The 19173-nt window shown below is 38.7% G+C and overlaps 3 protein-coding genes across 13 annotated transcripts in view; 2 read left to right on the top strand and 1 right to left on the bottom strand.

Moving 5' to 3' along the window:
• Window positions 1-14060, top strand: part of MTIF2 (mitochondrial translational initiation factor 2) — a 28513-nt gene extending 14453 nt beyond the window's left edge. For all 6 annotated transcript variants that reach the window (XM_006930105.4, XM_019827213.2, XM_019827212.2 and 3 more), the window contains 7 exons: window positions 1017-1141; window positions 2875-3079; window positions 8204-8456; window positions 9258-9398; window positions 11550-11714; window positions 13079-13219; window positions 13861-14060. In XM_006930105.4, coding sequence (XP_006930167.2) covers window positions 1017-1141; window positions 2875-3079; window positions 8204-8456; window positions 9258-9398; window positions 11550-11714; window positions 13079-13219; window positions 13861-14033 — 1203 coding nt within the window. In that variant the 3' untranslated portion in view covers window positions 14034-14060. The remainder of the gene's footprint in view (window positions 1-1016; window positions 1142-2874; window positions 3080-8203; window positions 8457-9257; window positions 9399-11549; window positions 11715-13078; window positions 13220-13860) is intronic.
• Window positions 14061-15065: 1005 nt separating this feature from the next.
• RPS27A (ribosomal protein S27a) lies at window positions 15066-17758 on the bottom strand. The gene is made up of 6 exons (XM_003984008.6): window positions 17697-17758; window positions 17505-17569; window positions 16794-16848; window positions 16314-16399; window positions 15817-15948; window positions 15066-15249 (listed from the first exon to the last, which is right to left on the bottom strand). The coding sequence occupies exons 2-6, from the start codon at window positions 17550-17552 to the stop codon at window positions 15100-15102; spliced, it is 471 nt and encodes a 156-aa protein (XP_003984057.1). The 5' UTR covers window positions 17553-17569; window positions 17697-17758; the 3' UTR covers window positions 15066-15099.
• A 256-nt stretch (window positions 17759-18014) lies between these two features.
• The window catches only part of CLHC1 (clathrin heavy chain linker domain containing 1), a 51662-nt gene continuing 50503 nt past the window's right edge, over window positions 18015-19173 (top strand). For 4 of the 6 annotated variants that reach the window (XM_045054227.1, XM_003984007.4, XR_006595577.1 and 1 more), the window contains exon 1: window positions 18015-18169. The gene's annotated coding sequence lies outside the window, so the exon portion shown is untranslated. Of the gene's footprint in view, window positions 18170-18199; window positions 18285-19173 lie in introns of those variants that run through there. The other 2 variants (XM_045054231.1, XM_045054225.1) reach the window with 2 other exon arrangements.

Here is a 19173-nt window from a genome sequence, read left to right as displayed (position 1 = left end):
GAGCAGCCTCTTAACTGACAGAGAGTGGAAAAATCCCTTGCCCATCAGTTTGAGTTCCATCGTCAGTTAATCAGCTGTGTGATCTTGGAGCCCTAGAATGCCTAGTAACCATAGATCATTAAAGGTGAAAGAATCATCTAATCAAGCTTCCTCATTTCCAGTTGAGGAAAGGCGATCCAGGGAGGTGAACTGATTCTTCAAGGTTACACAGCTGGGTAATTACAGAGTGTATCTTAGACACTGGGTCTAGTTTGTACTTTTTCTCCTTATTGATAAGAGTAAGTAATGTTTGATTTACTTATCTTACAGCATTCTTGAGTGGATCGAATGAAATAATAGATGTGAAAGCTTATTCAGTTGGCTAGAACTTCAAATGTCAAGTAGCATTGTAAAGAAAGCGAGAGGAAGAGAACGCAATGGTAGAGACAGATGGAGGAGAATGCATGAAGCATGTATTTATGAAGGGGTATTAATAAGCACCACTAGTGGGCTTCCTTTTAAGAAAATCACCATTCTTGGGGTGGCTGGACGGCTCAGTTGGTTGAGCATCACACTTTGGCTCAGGTCATGATCTCATGGCTCATGAGTTCGAGCCCCGCGTCAGGCTCTGTGCTGACAGCTTAGAGCCTGGAACCTGCTTCAGATTCTGTCTCCCTGTTTTGCTGCTTCTCCCCCACTCGTGCTTTGTCTCTCTCTCTTCTCTCTCCCTCTCTAAAAAATAAATAAACATTAAAAGAAAAGAAAAGAAAATCGCTATTCTTTCTTGAAAGATATGTCCCTGGATCAGGTTTTCTTGCTTTTCCTTCCTTTGTTTTTTCCTCCCTCCCACCCTCCCTCCCCGCTTCCTCCTTTCCTGGCCTCCTTCCTTCTTTCTGATTGGGTGATTCATGCGTTTAATGCTTAAAGAGAAAAGTATGATATAACTGTTTAGGATTATTTCGCTTTCTGACCCTGGTATTTACATTTACAGATAATATTTTATTTATGTATCTTAACACCCTTTTTTGTTATTAAAGGGCGATAATCTGATGGCTTTGGCAGAGGCAACAATTGCTCTGGCAGAGATGTTAGAACTGAAAGCAGACCTCAATGGTCCAGTAGAAGGAACAGTAATAGAATCTTTCACGGACAAAGGAAGAGGGTAGGACTGTTAAAATGCTTGCTTTTTAATAATTTGTTTCATTGTTTTTGTGGCTTGATTATGTAACAATGCATTATTTTATTGCATATTATTGTTAGACATGGACAATATTTTCAAAGCATTTGTTTTGAAAAGCATTTTATTGCATTAGCACATGGAACATAAAAATTTAGTTATCAGGGGCTCCTGGGTGGCTCAGTCAGTTAAGCGTTCTACTTCGCCTCAGGTCATGATCTCACAGTTCGTGAGTTGGATCCCCACATAGGGCTCTGTGCTGACAGCTCAGAGCCTGGAGCCTTCTTCATATTCTGTGTCTCCCTCTCTCTCTCTGCACACCACCCCCCCCACCCTTGCACACTTTCTCTCTCAACAATAAATAAACATTAAAAAATTTGTTTTAAATGCAGTTACCAGTAGCCATAGCAACTATTTATATATCTCCTAGTCACATTTAATGGTGTAAATAGTTCAGTTTGTTTGGATATTTTTCTCCACTGACTTAACTGAATTGATAAATAAAGCCTCATAGACTAACAAATTGGAATGAAATAGCAAATGTTGCCCTCAGGGTTTCTAAATTCTTTATGTCCTTACCCATTAATATTCTATCCAGGAAGGTCTTTGGGTTTTTCTTCTCTTTAATTTTTCTCCCTATCAGCAAGAGGTTTCACTTCTTAACAAATTAGTTATGGAAAGAGGATTAGCATTCTGTCAGAACACTCAGCTAACTGCATCCTCCACTGCCATAAGCTGATAAGAAATGTGTTTTGTTTTCCTTTTTTTTAAAAGCGTGATAAAAGAAGCATAACATTAAATTTACCGTCTTAACCATGTTTAAGTTCAGTAATATTAAGTATTTTCACATTGTTGTACAACAGATCTCTAGAACTTTTTAATCTTGTAAAACAAACTCTGGGGCATCTGGGTGGCTCGGTCAGTTAAACATCTGACTTTGGCTCACGTCATAATCTCACAATTTAGGTTCAAGTCCCACACGAGGTGAGCTTGTGCATATATTTCAGGTGAGCTCGTGCCCTGCTTCGAGTGAGCTTGTACTCCGCTTTGGGTGAGCCCTGCTTCACTCTCTTCTCTCTCTCTGTCTCTCTCTCTCTCTGTCTCTCTCCCCTCGTGGGATTCTCTCTCTCTCTCCCTCTCTCTGCCCCTCACTCACTTGCACCCTCTCTCAAAAAACCAAAAAAACCCAAAAAAAACCCCAAAACCCCAAACAACAACAACCAAAAAAACCCCCCTGAAATCTATACCCACGAAACCCTAATTTCCCCTCCTTCCAACCCCCAACCCTTGGCAAGTATCTTTAGATTTTCTGTTTCTATGATTTTGACTACTTTAGGTACTTCATATGACTAGAATAATACAGTATTTGTCCTTTTTGACTGGCTTATTTCATTTAACATAATGTCCTCATGGTAGGTTCATTCATGTTGGAGCATGTGACAGGGCTTTCTTTTTTAAGGTTGCATAATATTCCATTGTATGTATACACTGAATTTTCTTTATTACTCAGTTGATGGACATTTGGTTTGCTTCTACCTTTTGGCAATTATATAGAAATGTTTTTATAGTATGAAAAACTGCTTGAGAAGTAGTGGGGTTAACCCTGTGTGTACATAGTATATATATTTTAGTCTCGTAAAGATATTTTTGCTCTACTTAAGAAAGTACTTACTTCCTGATTATGGCATTATGAATATATATGTTTATTTTCATTTTAGGCCTGTTACTACAGCTATAATTCAAAGAGGAACTTTGAGGAGAGGCTCCATTCTGGTTGCTGGAAAGAGTTGGGCAAAAGTACGCTTAATGTTTGATGAGAATGGAAAAACAATCCATGAGGCCTGTCCCAGCATGCCAGTGGGAATTGTAGGCTGGAGAGACCTCCCTTCTGCAGGAGATGAAATTCTTGAAGTAGAATCTGAGGTATATCAAGCTTAATTCCTATATACATGATACAGTGATTTTTTATTTATTTATTTATTTATTTATTTATTTATTTATTTATTTATTTATTTGTTTATTTATTATTTTAATAATTTAGTGTCAAGTTAACTGACATACAGGGTATACAGTATAGTCTTGCCTTCAGGTGTAGATTCCCATGATTTATCCCTTACATACAATACCCAGTGCTTATCCCAACAAGTGCCCTCCTCAATGCCCATTACCCATTTTCCCTGCACCCCCAACCCCCCACCCCCATCAACCCTCAGTTTGTTCTCTGTATTTAAGAGTCTCTTATGGTTTGCTTCCTTCTTGTTTGTAACTTTTTTCCTTCCCTTTCCCTGTGGTATTCTGTTAAGTTTCTCAAATTCTGTATATGAGTGAAGACATACGTAGCATGATACCCTCTAGTTCCATCCACATTGTTGTAAATTGCAAGATTTCATTATTTTTCCTCACCAAGTAGTATTCCATTGTTATATACTATATCTTCTTTATCCATTCATCAGTTGATGGATATTTGGGCACTTTCCATAATTTGGCTATTGTTGATAGTGCTGCTATAAACATTGGGGTACATGTGCCCCTGTGAATCAGCACTCCTGTATCCTTTGGATAAATTCCTAGTAGTACTATTGCTGAGTTGTAGGGTAATTCCATTTTTAATTTTTTGAAGAATCTCCACACTGTTTTCCACAGTGGGGCACCAGTTTGCATTCCCACCAACAGTACAAGAGGGTTCCCCTTTCTCCACATCCTCACTAACATCTGTTGTTTCCTGAGTTAATTTTAGCCACTCTGATTGGTGTGAGGTTGTATCTCAGTGTGGTTATGATTTGTATTTTCCTGATGATGACTGATGTTGAGCATCTTTTCATGTGTCTGTTTGTCATCTGGATGTCTTCTTTGGAAAAGTATCTATTCATGTCTTCTGCCTATTTCTTCACTGGATTATTTGTTTTTCGGGTGTTGAGTTTGGTAATTTCTTTATAGATTTTGGATACTAACCCTTTATCTGATATGTCATTTACAAATATCTTCTCCCTTTCTGTCAGTTCCTTTTTAGTTTTGTTGATTGTTTCCTTTGCAGTGCAGAAGGTTTTTCATCTGGATGAGGTCCCAATAGTTCATTTTTGCTTTTATTTCCCTTGCCTTTGGAGACATGTTAAGTAAGAAGTTGCTGTGGCCGAGGTCAAAGAGGTTGCTGCCTTTTTTCTCCTGTGGGATTTTGATGGTTTCCTGTCTCACATTTAGGCCTGTCATCCATTTTGAATTTATTTTTATGTATGATGTAAGAAAGTGGTTCAGTTTCATTCTTCTGCATGTTGCTGTCCAGTTCTCCCAGCACCAGTTGCTAAAGAGACTCTTTTTTCCATTGGATACTCTTTCCTGCTTTCTCGAAGATTAGTTGGCCAATTCTGGGTTCTTTATTCTATTGCATTGGTCTATGTGTCTGTTTTTGTGACAATACCGTACTGTCTTCATGATAACAGCTTTGTAGTACAGGCTAAAGTCTGGGATTGTGATGGCTCCAGCTTTGGTTTTCTTTTTCGACATTACTTTGGCTATTTGGGATCTTTTGTGGTTCCATACAAATTTTAGGATTGTTTGTTCTAGCTCTGAGAAGAATGCTGGTGCTATTTTGATTGGGATTGCATTGAATGTGTGGATTGCTTTGGGTAGTATCGATATTTTAACAATATTTGTTCTTCCAATCCATGAGCATGGAATATTTTTCCATTTCTTTTTGTCTTCAATTTCTTTCATAAGCTTTCTATAGCTTTCAGTGTACAGATCTTTTACCTCTTTGGTTAGGTTTATTCCTAAATATTTTATGGTTCTTAGTGCAATTGTAAATGGGATCGATTCCTTGATATCTCTTTCTGTTGCTTTGTTATTGATGTATACAAATGCAACTGGTTTCTGTACATTCATTTTATATCCTGTGACTTTGCCGAACTCATGTTTCAGTTCTAGCAGTTTTTTGGTGGAGTCTTTCGGGTTTTCCATGTAGAGTATCATGTCATCTGTGGAAAGTGAAAGTTTGACTTCTTTGTCAATTTGGATGCCTTTTATTTCATTTTGTTGTCTGATTGCTGACCCTAGGACTTCCAAGATTATGTTAAATAGCAGTGGTGAGGGTGGACATCCCTGTCGTGTTCCTGATCTCAGGGGAAAAGCTATCAGTTTTTCCCCATTGAGGATGACATTAGCTGTGGGCCTTTCATATACGGCTTTTATGATGTTAAAGTACGTTCCTTCTATCCCAACTTACTTGAGAGTTTTTATTAAGAAAGTATGCTGTATTTTGTCAAATGCTTTTTCTGCATCTGTTGACAGGGTCATGTGGTTCTTATCCTTTCTTCTGTTAATGTGATGAATCACATTGATTTGTGAGTATTGAACCAGGCATGCAGCCCAGGAATGAATCTCACTTGATCATGGTGAATAATTCTTTTAATACACTGTTGAATTCGATTTGCTAGTATCTTGTTGAGAATTTTTGCATCTGTGTTCTTCAGGGAAATTGGCCTGTAATTCTCCTTTTTAGTGGGGTCTTTGTCTGGTTTGGGAATCAAGGTAATGCTGGCTTCATAGAATGAGTCCAGAAGCTTTCCTTTTATTTCTGTTTTTTGGAACAGCATGAGCAGAATAGGTATTAACTCTGTTTTAAATGTCTGGTAGAATTCCCTTTGGAAGCCATCTAGACCAGGACTCTTACTTGTTGGGAGGTTTTTGATAACCGATTCAATTTCTTCACTGGTTATGGGTCTGTTCAAATTTTCTGTTTCTTCCCATTTTAGTTTTGGGAGTGTGTGGGTGTCTAGGAATTTGTCCATTTCTTCCAGATTGTCCAGTTTGTTGGCATATAATTTTTCATAGTATTCACTAATAATTGTTTGTATTTCTGTGGTGTTGGTTGTGATCTCTCCTCTTTCATTTGTGATTTTATTTATTTGGGTCCTCTCTCTTTTCTTTTGAGAAGTCTGGCTAGGAGTTTATCAATTTTGTTTGTTCTTTCAAAACAGCTCTTAGATTCATTGATCTGTTCTACTGTTTGTTTGTTTTTTTTAATTCTATATTGTTTATTTCTGCTCTAATCCTTATCATTTCTCTTCTGCTTGGGTTTTCTTTGCACTCTGTTTCTAGTTCCTTTAGGTGTGAGGTTAGAGTCTGTATTTGGGATTTTTCTTGCTTGTTGAGATGGGCCTGGATTGTGATGTATTTTCCTCTGAGGACTGCCTTTGTTGCATCCCAAATGGTTTGGACTGTTGTGTTTTCATTTTCATTTGTTTCCATATATATTTTAATTTCTTCTTTAAATTTCCCGATTGACCCATTAATTCTTTAGTAGTATGTTCTTTAACCACCATATGTTTGGAGGCTTTCCAAATTTTTTCTTGTGGTTGATTTCAAGTTTCTTAGCGTTGTGGTCTGAAAATATATATGGTATGATCTCCATCCTTTTATATTTGTTGAAGGCTGTTTTGTGACCCAGTATGTAATCTCTTTGGGAGAATGTTCCATGTGTACTTGAGAAGAATGTACTGCTTTTGGATGAAAAGTTCTGAATATATCTGTCAAAGTCCATCTGGTCCAGTGTATCATTCAAAGCCATTGTTTGCTTATTGATTTTCTGCCTGGATTATCTGTCCATTGTTGTAAGTGGAGTATTATAGTCACCTACAATTACAGTATTATTACCAATAAGCTTGCTTATGTTTGTGATGAACTGATTTATATATTTGGGCATTTCAAGTTAGGGGCATAAACATTTATAATCATTAGCTCTTCTTGATGGATACACCCCTTAATTATGATATAATGCCCTTCTTCATCTCTTCTTACAGTCTTTGTTTTAAAATCTAGTTTGTGTGGGGGGCACCTGGGTGGCTGAGTCAGTTAAGCGTCTGACTTCAATTCAGGTCACGATTTCACGGTCTGTGAGTTCGAGCCCCACATCAGGCTCTGTGCCAACAGCTCAGAGCCTGGAGCCTGCTTCAGATTCTGTGTCCCCCTCTCTCTCTGCCCCTGTCCCACTCACACTCTGTCTCTCTCTCTCAAAAATAAAATTAAAACATTAAAAAAAATTTTTTTAAATAAATAAAATCTAGTTTGTGTGATGTTAGTATGGCTACTCAGGCTTTCTTTTGACATCCGATAGTGTGATAGATGGTTCTCCATCCCCTCACTTTGAATCTGAATGTGTCCTCAGGTCTAAAATGAGTCTCTTGTAGGCAGCATATAGATGGATCTTCTTTTTTTATCCATTGTGTCTTTAGACACAATGATACCTTGTGTCTTTTGATTGGGGCATTTAGTCCATTTACATTCAGAGTTATTGTTGGAAGATATGGATTTAGTGTCATTGTGTTATCTGTAGGTTTCATGCTTGTGGTGTTGTCTTTGGTCTTTTGTAGTCTTTGCTGCTTTCCACTCAACAGGGTAACCCTAGGATTTCTTGCAGGGCTGGTTTAGTGGTCATGAACTCCTTCAGTTTTTGTTTGTCTGGGAAAGCCTGTATCTCTCCTTCTACTTTGAATGACAGCGTTGCTGGATAAAGGATTCTTGGCTGCATATTTTTCCTATTCAGCACATTGAATATTTCTTGCCACTCCCTTCTGGCCTGCAATGTTTCAGTGGGCAGGTCTGCTATGACCCTTATGTGTCTTCCCTTGTAGGTTAAGTAGGACCTGTTTGTCCCTAGCTGCTTTCAGAATTCTCTCTTTTTTTTGTATCTTGCCAGTTTCACTGTGATATATCGTGGGATACAGTGATTTTAAATATTCTCTGATTTTCTACCAAATAAGTATATTTGTGTTAACAAATAAGTATAGACTATAAAGGCTTATGAGAGGGCCAGTGGTGCCATTTTATAACTTGGCTATGGAATTTTTAAAAATTTGAGGTAATATTTAAAAATTAAATCATCTGTGTATACAAAGACCCTAGATTAAAGTTTTATAAGTTTATCAAAATTTATAAAATTAGTGGTTTCATATATGAGTTAGACCAAGCTAAGTTGGGGAAAAACATCAAGCGTTTTTAATCCATAAGATGCTGGTTTCTCTTTAAATAATGCCTGTTTTTTCCCCTATAAAGCCTAGGGCACGTGAAGTTGTTGACTGGCGGAAGTATGAGCAACAACAGGAGAAAAACAAAGAGAATCTGAAAATAATAGAAGAAAAGCGAAAGGAACACCAAGAAGCACATCGGAAAGCCCGTGAGAAATATGGCACTTTGCATTGGAAGGAGAGATCATTTCTAAAGTACCAAGAAAAAAAAGAACAAAAACCCTTAAAGACAAAAGAGAAAGAAGAAAAGGATTCAAATGTACTTCCTATAATTATTAAAGGTGACTTTGGAAAGATTTTACTTCATTACTCATTTTTGTATTATAAATATGTGTATTTCTTCATTCTCACAATTAATTTGGGCCATTAAATTTAAGCTAAAATTATTTTGATATTTTGGGGGAGATTTATTTTATTGATGTGTAATTGACATATAACATTATGTTAGTTTCAGGTATATAGCAGTGATTTCATATTTGTATATATTGCAAAATGACCACCACAGTAAGTCTAATCACCATACACAGTCACAAAACTTTTTTTTCTTGTGATAAGAACTTTTAAGATCTACTCTTTTAGCAACTTTCAAATGTATAATATAGTATTATTAACTATAGTCACTGTACTGTACATTACATCCCCATGACTTATTTATGACTGGAAGGTTGTAACTTTTGCCCTCCTTTTTGCCCATGTCTCACTGGGGGAGAGGTGTTTTGTTTTGTTTTTTGTTTTTTTTAATGTTTATTTCTTTTTTAGAGAGAGAACACGAGCAGGGGAGGGGCAGAGAGGGGGATAGAGGATCCCAAGTGGGCTCTGTGCTGACAGCAGAAAGCCTGATATGGGGCTTGAACTCATGAACTCTGGATGACTCACTGGGAGAGATTTTAATAAACATTTTTCTTGATGTTTTGTTGTAAATGTACTTTTGGTTCTAAATACTTAAGTTAAATAGATGTTTATAATGCTAAACCTAAATAAAAGTGGTAAATGCCATTCCTATTATGACTTTAAATAGATTTTTGTCATTTTGTGTCTGTTAATGTCTAACTCTTAACACCAGTAATTTCAAACTTTTTTAGGTGATGTTGATGGTTCTGTTGAGGCCATTGTGAACATTATGGATACCTATGATGCTTCACATGAGTGTGAACTTGAATTAGTACATTTTGGTGTGGGTGATGTCAGTGAAAATGATGTTAACCTTGCTGAAACATTTCATGGTAAGATTTCTATTTCCTGTTTGTTTAACTGTGTTCCCTAGAACACACTGTGAACCATTACCTTCAGTCTTTTGTAGCTTGGCTAATCAACTTGCCCTTTACCCTTATCAGCATCACCCTTCCTGCTCTAGTGGAGTCCCAGCCTTTGAGCTCAGTGGGATGCGCAGTATTGCAGCCATAACTTCACTCATTGTTTTCACACTACAACCTTGGGGAACTCTTTCAAGTCCCAGAAGGTTTTTTGATTTTACTTACTTACTTACTTATTTATTTATAAATAAAGATAATTACTGCCTTTCCCATTTCCCCACCCAACCCAAGGTTGGTTCTCTGTATCTTTTATTTAGACTTTTGAATGCTCCTGACACTGTAATCAGCCTGTTCAGTATTTTACTTCATCTTTTACTTTTGTCTACCTGTTTTTTGTCTATTGATAATTATATAAATCTTTCTTAGATTAAAAGCTGTTTTTGGCTTTAGTATATGCACTATTGAAGCAAACAGTTTTTAGCTTTAATTAAATGCCTAGAAGGTAGGGGGACTGGACTATTAGTTGAACTTACGATATACAAAAAGGTGACTCATGACTCACTTTAAGTCTAACACCTAGCAAGGCACCAACATTTTATTAATTAATGAATCACTTAGGAAGGAGGTACTTAATGACTGTACTTATTTAGAATTAGATGTTACTTCTACTAAATAGTAATGCTGGTTATGGTTAATTCATTTTTAATTTTTATTTATTTTTAATTAAAAAAATTTTTTTTAATGTTTTTATCTATTTTTGAGAGAGAGAGAGAGAGAGAGAGACAAAGCGTGAGCAGGGGAGGGGCAGAGAGAGGGAGACACAGAATCTGAAGCAGGCTCCAGGCTCTGAGCTATCAGCACAGAGCCTAATGTGCGGCTCCAACTTGTGACCTGAGTTGAAGTCGGACGCTTAACTGACTGAGCCACCCAGGTGCCCCAGTACTGGCTAATTCAAAGTATTTTCTAGGCATTGACCAGCCTAGCACTATACTATATAATGCAGGTAGCGTGTTAAATGATTTCTTAATGATAAAACTTTCAAGGTGGTTGTGTCTTTCTCTTGATTAACTTGTTTGCTTTCATTTTTATCACTTGTTTAAGGCCAGGAGTGTTTTGCTTTTTATTCGTTCTAAGGTATTTGCTGTTAAATATATTATTTGTTCTTTGGCAAAATAGTCAACTCCATAGAATTTCTTTCATTTCTTAAATAACTCTTAAACTTTACCAATTTAGTAACTATTTTGGAGCATCTTTTGGCCAGCTGAATATCTAAGAATAAACCACAAAAAGTTGTAGACAGTAAGTTTATAATTTAGTAATACAATTGTTATTAAAATAATGTAAAAATATTTCAGCCCTATTCAATTTTTGTTTTCTTATTTCTCTGGTATAAAAATCAAAGTTTTGTTTAGCGTACTGCCTTGCACAGTATGGGTACTTTTGTCTCTTAAATTAATGGGTTTAAAAATTATAAAGAAGTTTTCCTTGTTAAACAAGCTACAATAGTATTTGTAAAATCCTTTGGTTAATTTGAAAATTTACTAGTTTTCATGAGAAAAAATTACAGAATTTTTCATCACCCCTTTTAATTTACATAGAAGGAAATAAAACTTTTTTTTTAATATTTATTCTTGAGAGAGAAAGCATGAGCAGGGGAGGGGCAGAGAGAGAGGGACACAGAATCTGAAGCAGGCTTCAAGCTCCAAGCTGTCAGCAGAGAGCCCAACATGGGGCTTGAACCCATGAACTGTGAGATCATGACCTGAGCCGAAGTTGGACGCTTAACTGACTGAGTCACCCAGGCACCCCTAAAACCTTTTTGTTTTTAAGTGTATTTTGAGAGAGAGCATGCAAGTGAGCAAGGGAGGGGCAGAGAGAGAGAGGGAGAGAGAGAATCCCAAGCGGGTTCTATGGTGTTAGCACAGAGCCAGACACGGGGCTCAATCCCACAAACCAAGAGATCATGACCTAAGCTGCAACCAGGAGTCCGACGCTTAGCTTAACTTACTGAGCCACTCAGGCTGCCCGAAATAAAACTATTTAGATTTGAGTTTCTGCTTGAAAGAAAAGTCCTTAATACAGTATTTGTGCTACTTTATTGATTCTATTTCTGCTTCCCAGGTGTTATATATGGCTTCAATGTGAATGCAGGCAATGTTATCCAGAAGTCTGCTACAAAAAAAGGAGTAAAAATTAAACTTCACAAAATCATTTACCGCCTAATTGAAGATTTGCAGGAAGAACTGAGCAGCAGATTGCCTTGCATTGTGGAAGAGCATCCAATTGGTGAGTGTTCACTGTATAATATACATTCATATCTTAGGTGCTGTGAAGAACACTTGAAAGCAAAGTTTAGGGGAATTATAGTTCACTGTTGAAATACCTTCACTGTTCCAATAAATGGCCTGTGTCCTAGAAAAAATGATATATTCAATGTAACTTCCTATGTATTATAAACCTGCCCTCTGCAGCCTATGCTTTGGCCCTGAGGATACAAAGGCAAGTTAGGCAGTAAGAACTTGCCCTAAGGTTTAGACATCAACTATTATAACACAAATTAGACTGGGATGGGATGCATGAAGATTATATAGTGTTCTGGAAGGAGCCACTGATTTTGTCCTGGAGTTGGCCGAGAAGTCCACCATGAGAATAGTTAATTTTACATTTCAATATCACATATTTAGAAATATTCTTTCTAGCATATCCCTTGGCCAGATGGAAGCCTAAATTTATTTGAGATGGACTGAATCGTTTTATCTGTTCTTATGGTCCAGAGATTTATTTTATTTTATTTTATTTTTTTTTCAACGTTTATTTATTTTTGGGACAGAGAGAGACAGAGCATGAACGGGGGAGGGGCAGAGAGAGAGGGAGACACAGAATCGGAAACAGGCTCCAGGCTCTGAGCCATCAGCCCAGAGCCTGACGCGGGGCTCGAACTCACGGACCGCGAGATCGTGACCTGGCTGAAGTCGGACGCTTAACCGACTGCGCCACCCAGGCGCCCCATCCAGAGATTTATTTTAGGCTTTTCTGATCTGCTAAACATGATCATACAGAGATTTGTATGTTCTTGTGCTAAGGCACAATTTGGAAAACTTTTGAGTCATACAAGGGTTTCCATCAGCCAAATAACACTAACCCCAGTAAATCGGTATATTATAGTGTGTGATACCATGTCATTATTGGAATTTAATTTTCAGTGAAAAAAAATTAAGCTTTAAGCTGAGTCACAGAATCAGTATTTAAGTGAATATAAATTATCAATGGGGAGATTAAAATTAGGTGATGACAGATGTTCTCTTCAAGAATAATATATTGAGGGACAGGTGAAAACTAGGTTTTCATAAAGCAGACAGTAAATTGTTATCTTCTAGTGCATTTTCAGCTAAAAAAGTGAATTTCTTTTTCCCTTGTTCATTTTTTTAGGCAAGTAGGTTCTTTTCCAAGAAAACCCAAGGATTTTCATGTTTATGTTTCTATGAGCAGTCAGGAAAATAAAGTTGGTAGAGTCAGAGAAAAACAGGATTTCAGTACATGAGTTTGTATTTTTCTCACACCTTTAATTCTTGCTCTGCAGAATATGTGAAATTATGTATTTCTCAGAATCTTTTGTTTTGTGTGCATCTAATGTTCTCTTCTTTCTAAAGGTGAGGCTTGTATACTAGCTACCTTCTCTGTAACAGAAGGGAAGAAAAAAGTTCCTGTGGCTGGCTGCAGAGTCCAAAAGGGTCAGTTAGAAAAGCAGAAAAAATTTAAATTAATCCGTAATGGACATGTTATTTGGAAGGGTAAGCAAGATCACTTTCTGTTTCTATAATATTAAATCCAGTCACCCAAACGTACTGATTCCATGTAACCACCTAAAATCTCACTCCCATATCCTGGTTCAGGCTGTTACCTTTTGTTAACTCAAACCTCGTCTCCAGGTGACAGGCTCCCTCCCTTACTAGTCCTGATGTCTCTTCCAGGATTTTTAGTCCTGCCTGGTAATCTATATAACCTGTAACAAGCCTGATAAATCAGTAATCTAGTTTCCTAAGCTTCTAAAAATTGGCTGCAAATTACCCTTCCAGCTGTCTCCTACCCCTGATCTACAGCATTGTACTTGGCTTACCTTGACCTTTTGCCTGCAATGTCTTTTATCCTGGATTATCTCATTCTTTAAATCTTGAGTACAATGCCATCCTCTGCAAAGTTAGTCTAACCTTTGAAATGGGAGATTTAGTTCTTTCCCTATAAATCACATCTTGCTTACAGCAAACCATTTTTCTTTGGTTTCCCTAGTATTTAGTTCCATCATTTAACATGATAGGACTGTAAAATTTAGGACTTTCAGGGTAATTTTCCTTTTAACATCAGACTGTATAGCACTTAGCAGGTATAATTTGTTGAATATACCTACCTTGTTTTTTTGTTTTTATATTTTAAGGCTCATTAACCTCATTGAAACACCATAAAGATGACATTTCAGTCATCAAAACTGGAATGGACTGTGGTCTCAGTTTGGATGAAGAAAAGGTAGAATTTAAAGTGGGAGATGAAATTGTTTGTTATGAAGAAAAAGAAGTTCCAGCTAAGACTTCTTGGAATCCAGGATTTTAAAATTCCATTAAAAATGTTAACAATTAATGGGGTGCCTGGCTGGCTCAGTGGGTAGAGTTTGTTGACTCTTGATCTCAGGGTCTGAAGTTTGAACCCTATGTTGGGTGCAGAGATTATTTTAAAAAATAAATTTAAAAACAAGTATCTTGCTTTATTATAGAACGACTAGTTATGCTTTAGTGAAGGGAAGAATTCACTTCTGGCCAAAAAATACCCAAGTAGCTCTACCAGGTGTTAACATGGATAACTTGTCAAAATGCTACAGAGATAGGAAACGTTATTTAAGGATGCCTCCAAGTAGAAATCCTGTTAAGAATGGTATGACATGGTAAAAGGGAATTGTTCATTATCAGTGCCATTGAACGTAGTAAGTCCGTTGCATGTTTTCGTTGAGTGGTATCAAAACAAGCAAAACTCCCTCAATTTAGCTCATGGGAAAAATATAGTGCCAAATATTGCTTAAAACTTTCTCAACATTAACAGTACTAGTGAACAAATAGTTTAAAGTTCTAAGATTTCACACTCAACATTCAATAAGAATGTTCCCATGTACTGTACACTGCAAATATACCAGCCAAACCACCCAGGGACTCAGGATAACTTAGCTTTTATATTTATATATGAAACAAATATGTTGTAGTCTCTTTTTAAGGCAAGGTGTAACACCCATTCATACCAGTGTTTCTCAAGTCGGCGGGGGTGGGGGGAATGGACAGCCTCCACCCTACCATCCCAGGATCATTTGGCAGTGTTTGGATACACTTGGTGGAAACGGTGTGCTACCAGCATCAGGTGGGTAGAGAGAGGCCTATGATGCACAACCCCCACAACAAAAATTTATCTGGTCCAAATGTTAACAGTGCCTATGTTAAAAATTAACAGAAATACAAACTGGCTTGTATCTAGACAGTTGATACTAAATACAACCTAATTCTGCCAAAGTATATGTAGTTTATCAAAGAAAATGGTGTGATCTTCAATTTGATACTTAAAAACCACTCTTTAAGTGACTAAAAAATTTCAACAATTGAATGTTAGTTCATGTCTTTTATTAACCCATATACAGTTACTTGTCTTCGGGTTTGTTGAAGCAGTAGGTCAGACAACATTTGCCACAATAATGTCTATCAAAGTGGCTAGCCATAAAAACTCCAGCACCACATTCATCTGAAGGGCACTCCCGACGAAGGCGACTGATTTTGCCATTCTCATCCACCTAAAAAGTACAAACCTGCTGTTAAGGTAATTTTACAATGTATTCTGATGTCTAAGTTAAGGGACTCAAAATATTCAACCTCATTAAAGTTCACACACTCAGTACAGTTCAGTCTTGCAAGTGGTGGACAGATCTAAGACCTAAACCCAGATCTGACTTCAAAATCAGAACTTTAATTTGGAACAAGCAGCTTAAAGTGAAGCCCATCATATGAAGCTTGTTCAAACACCAAACAGGAACAAAGCTTTTAAAGAGTTTGATACCACAAAACAGATGAACATCTTGGGGTGGGGGGGAAGGGAAGCAAACCGTAACTATAGCGAACCAAAAGGATTGATGGAGGGACACGGGTGGGAGATGGGCTAAATGGGTGATGGGCATTAAGGAGGGTACTTGTTTATGATCAACACTGGGTGTTATATGTAAGTGATGAATCACTAAACCCTATTCCTGAAACCAATATTACAAGTTAATTAATTAGAATTTAAATAAAACTTGAGTTTGAAACCAGAGGTGCAAACAAAATTTATTAATCCACAGATAGAAACTTATTCTAACTTGGCTCACCTTATAGTATTTCAGGACGGCCAATTTAACCTTCTTTCTCTTATGCTTATTCTTCTTGGGAGTGGTGTAAGACTTCTTCTTCCTTTTCTTAGCACCACCACGAAGTCTCAACACAAGATGAAGAGTGGACTCCTATTAATGAAAGTATGAAACAGGCTTTAAAATGATTAATGTTCACATTCCATTAAGAAAGGGCAACTAGCATCATGCATCTTCTAACTGGATGGCTAAGAAGTACACAATACCAGAGAACAGGAAGTTGTGAGGGAATATTAACTACTTGTTTATAGGGAGATCAAAAAACACATTGTATCACACCAGGAATGCAATCCACAAAATCCAGAATGTGAGAAACTGTAACAGTGCTTGTGAAATGTTAACGCAGGGGTCACTAAGAACCTACTGCTAATCTAATGCTATTGGCCCCCACTTTTGTATGGTCAAAACTTACAAAATAAGATTTATATTTAAAGGACTGCTCTGTCCTCCAAACAGACCTTTTGAATGTTGTAGTCAGACAAAGTACGTCCATCTTCCAGTTGCTTGCCAGCAAAGATCAATCTCTGCTGATCAGGAGGAATTCCTAATAAAACAGTCACATCAGAAGACGCATATCTGCTTAAGATTTATAAATAATCCTTAATCAAATAAAGGGTACTAATAGCAGTCACTATAAGCTAGGCATGGTTTTAAATGCTTGTATAAGTTAACTCATTTAATCCTAATGACCATACGTGTTAATAGTAGTATCTTCATTTTACAGCTAAAGAAATGCATGGAGAGAATTAAATAGCTCGCCCAAATTCACACATGTGAAGTGCACCCCTTTTTGGCTCCATGCTCATAATATTTATTATTTCAAAAGCATTTGACTTTGTCATTTCGACCTCTTTCCATCCCACCCACAGCAGGTATGTCTAGTAAGTAGACCGGCGCCAGTACAGGTTAATTTCTCTGAACTGGGCAGTATTACTTGCCTTCCTTATCCTGAATCTTGGCCTTCACATTTTCTATTGTATCTGAAGGTTCGACCTAAAAATTTTAAAATGAAAATATATTGATAATATTAAGAAACTAGAATAAATGCCCAATTTAATTTTTTTAATGTTTATTTTTTTTAGAAAATGGGCGCGATCGAGCGGGGGAGGGGCAGAGAGCTAGAGGGAGACACTGAATCCGAAGCAGGCTGCAGGCTGAGCAGTCAGCAAAGAGCCCCATGCCGGAAGCTTAAGCGACTGAACCACCCAGACCCCTTACCCAGTTCAACTTTAAAGTTACCCCCAAACCAAGCTGGTGGAAGGCGGAAGCCTACCCAACAGAGCTGATCACTTATCCAGGGTGCAAGCAACCCCTGCCAGGTCCGCTGCTGGCGTGCACACTTCCTGAGCCCAGGGCAGGCGGGCGGCGGCGGCTGGGCCACACGTGTTCGCCCCCACCCGTGGGAGCGCCTCCTTCCCCCTCCGCAGGAGCCCGACTTTGACTACCTGGCCAGAACCACTGGAGAGGAGAGTGCCCACTCTTCAGTTATCTAAAGTCAGCCCTAGGCCCCTACTCAGCAAAGCCTCAACTCAGAGCCAGTCTTCTGAACCCAGACTTCCAAACATTCTGCTACAGAAAGCGGCACGGGTCCCTAACTCCACTTCAGGCCCACATTCAGGCCTTGACTTCCTCACGCCACCTGGCCATACCTCAAGAGTGATAGTCTTCCCCGTAAGGGTCTTCACGAAAATCTGCATCTTGGCGGCGGTTCCACCTGAGGTTGAGCCAAAAAAAAAAAAAAAAAAAAAAGAAAGAAAAAAGAGAGAAGTCAGACCTGGGGAAACAGAAGAGAGCGCCCGGTAGGCCGCTGGGCGGAGAGAGGCCCAGGAGCACACACTCACCGCAGATGGCGGATCGGAAAGGAAAGCTACGCGCCGGCCCACGGGGTTTCCCGGCGCCCCCGCCAGAGGCCCCACCTCGTAGGTGGCCACCCCAAATGCCGTACTGCTGTCACGGCGGCTGTCTAACAACATTCCAGACTAGGGCGCGAACCTCATTTCTCCTCTCTACCATGAACTTATTTCTCACTTTAACCCTCAGAATGCTGTCGAAATAGTAGATTTAAACAAATAACAATGGCTTTAAAAGGCTTTTGCCATACAAGCCACGAGGCTAGTAGGGTCTTTAAAAGGGGGTGGGGTTGAGGGGGCCTCATTGAGGAAAGGGGAGGAAAAGGAAGTGTCTTCTGGGAATTGTAGTTTTATACTGATTTCTTTTAGTTTGGACTACTTGTCCCAAGATGCAGTTCCACACCCCCGGTTCCCTAGTTACTGTCTCCAAGCGCTGGAGTCAGTGTTTGGAGAAAGGGATTAAGGTGAGAAGGGAGCAAGGCCCTGGGGAAGTAATGGTTTCGGGGAAGGTGGAAACGGGTCGGAAATGACTAGGAGGAAAGGTTAAGAGTCGGGAGAAGAAGGGATCGGGGAACGAAGGTACCGTTCACTTACATACAGAGGTGGTGAGGGGCGGAGGATAAGCGACCAACCATCAGATGATTTGGCCTCCGGGAGAAGGGAATTCCTGTGGCCAGCTCCAGGCAGACCGAAAGATAGGTAGTATCTTAAAACCCTTGGGTTGGGGCGCCTGGGTGGCGCAGTCGGCTAAGCGTCCGACTTCAGCCAGGTCACGATCTCGCGGTCCGTGAGTTCGAGTCCCGCGTCAGGCTCTGGGCTGATGGCTCAGAGCCTGGAGCCTGTTTCCGATTCTGTGTCTCCCTCTCTCTCTGCCCCTCCCCCGTTCATGCTCTGTCTCTCTCTGTCCCAAAAGTAAATAAACGTTGAAAAAAAAAAAAAAAACCAAAAGAACCCTTGGGTTTATCTTTTTCTGTCCTGTAGCCGTTCCTCGTCTTCAATCCCCAAATCTGTCCTAGTTTGAGTAAGGTTCTGGGCATTGTGTAGGTGTAGGACTCCTAAGTGAGAAACAGTTTAACATGTTGAAAATCTCAGGAGTTTTCAACTTTTCAGATGAAGTCATGTGGGAAAGAACCTGCAGAATGATTATTTAGTTGTAGAATTTCCAGGTGGGGACATTTCGTTTGTGAAGGTACCAAGAGGAAGATTTTGGAGTATGTGTAGGGTTCTCTCCTAGTTCCGCGGACCAATTAGAAGCAAGTTACACCTTCCTCTTGCCTTTCTTCACTGTGCGAACCACGGAATCCTTTGTTAATGTACCTTCCCTAATGCCTTCTCTTTTTATCTTTCCATGCCTCTCTGCATCTCCATCCTCAACCTCAAATTCAGGCCGTCCTTATTATTCTCCTGGAAAAGTTAATCTAACTTCTTTTTTCTTTTTTTAATTTTTTAATGGTTATTTATTTTTGAG

This window comes from Felis catus, chromosome A3 (genome assembly GCF_018350175.1).
Source record: "Felis catus isolate Fca126 chromosome A3, F.catus_Fca126_mat1.0, whole genome shotgun sequence".
Classification (NCBI taxonomy): domain Eukaryota; kingdom Metazoa; phylum Chordata; class Mammalia; order Carnivora; family Felidae; genus Felis; species Felis catus.
The sequence above is the reverse complement of the archived record's forward strand: the minus strand, read 5'-3'. Positions and strand labels throughout refer to the sequence as shown.

Excerpts from the sequence above, each read along its gene's own strand:
- RPS27A (XM_003984008.6), bottom strand. The coding sequence starts at position 17,552 with ATGCAGATTTTCGTGAAGACCCTTACGGGGAAGACTATCACTCTTGAG. Across the intron at positions 16,849-17,504 it reads GGAAGACTATCACTCTTGAG|GTCGAACCTTCAGATACAAT; the intron begins GTATGGCCAGGT and ends TAAAATTTTTAG. Across the intron at positions 15,949-16,313 it reads CTGACTACAACATTCAAAAG|GAGTCCACTCTTCATCTTGT; the intron begins GTCTGTTTGGAG and ends TTTCATTAATAG.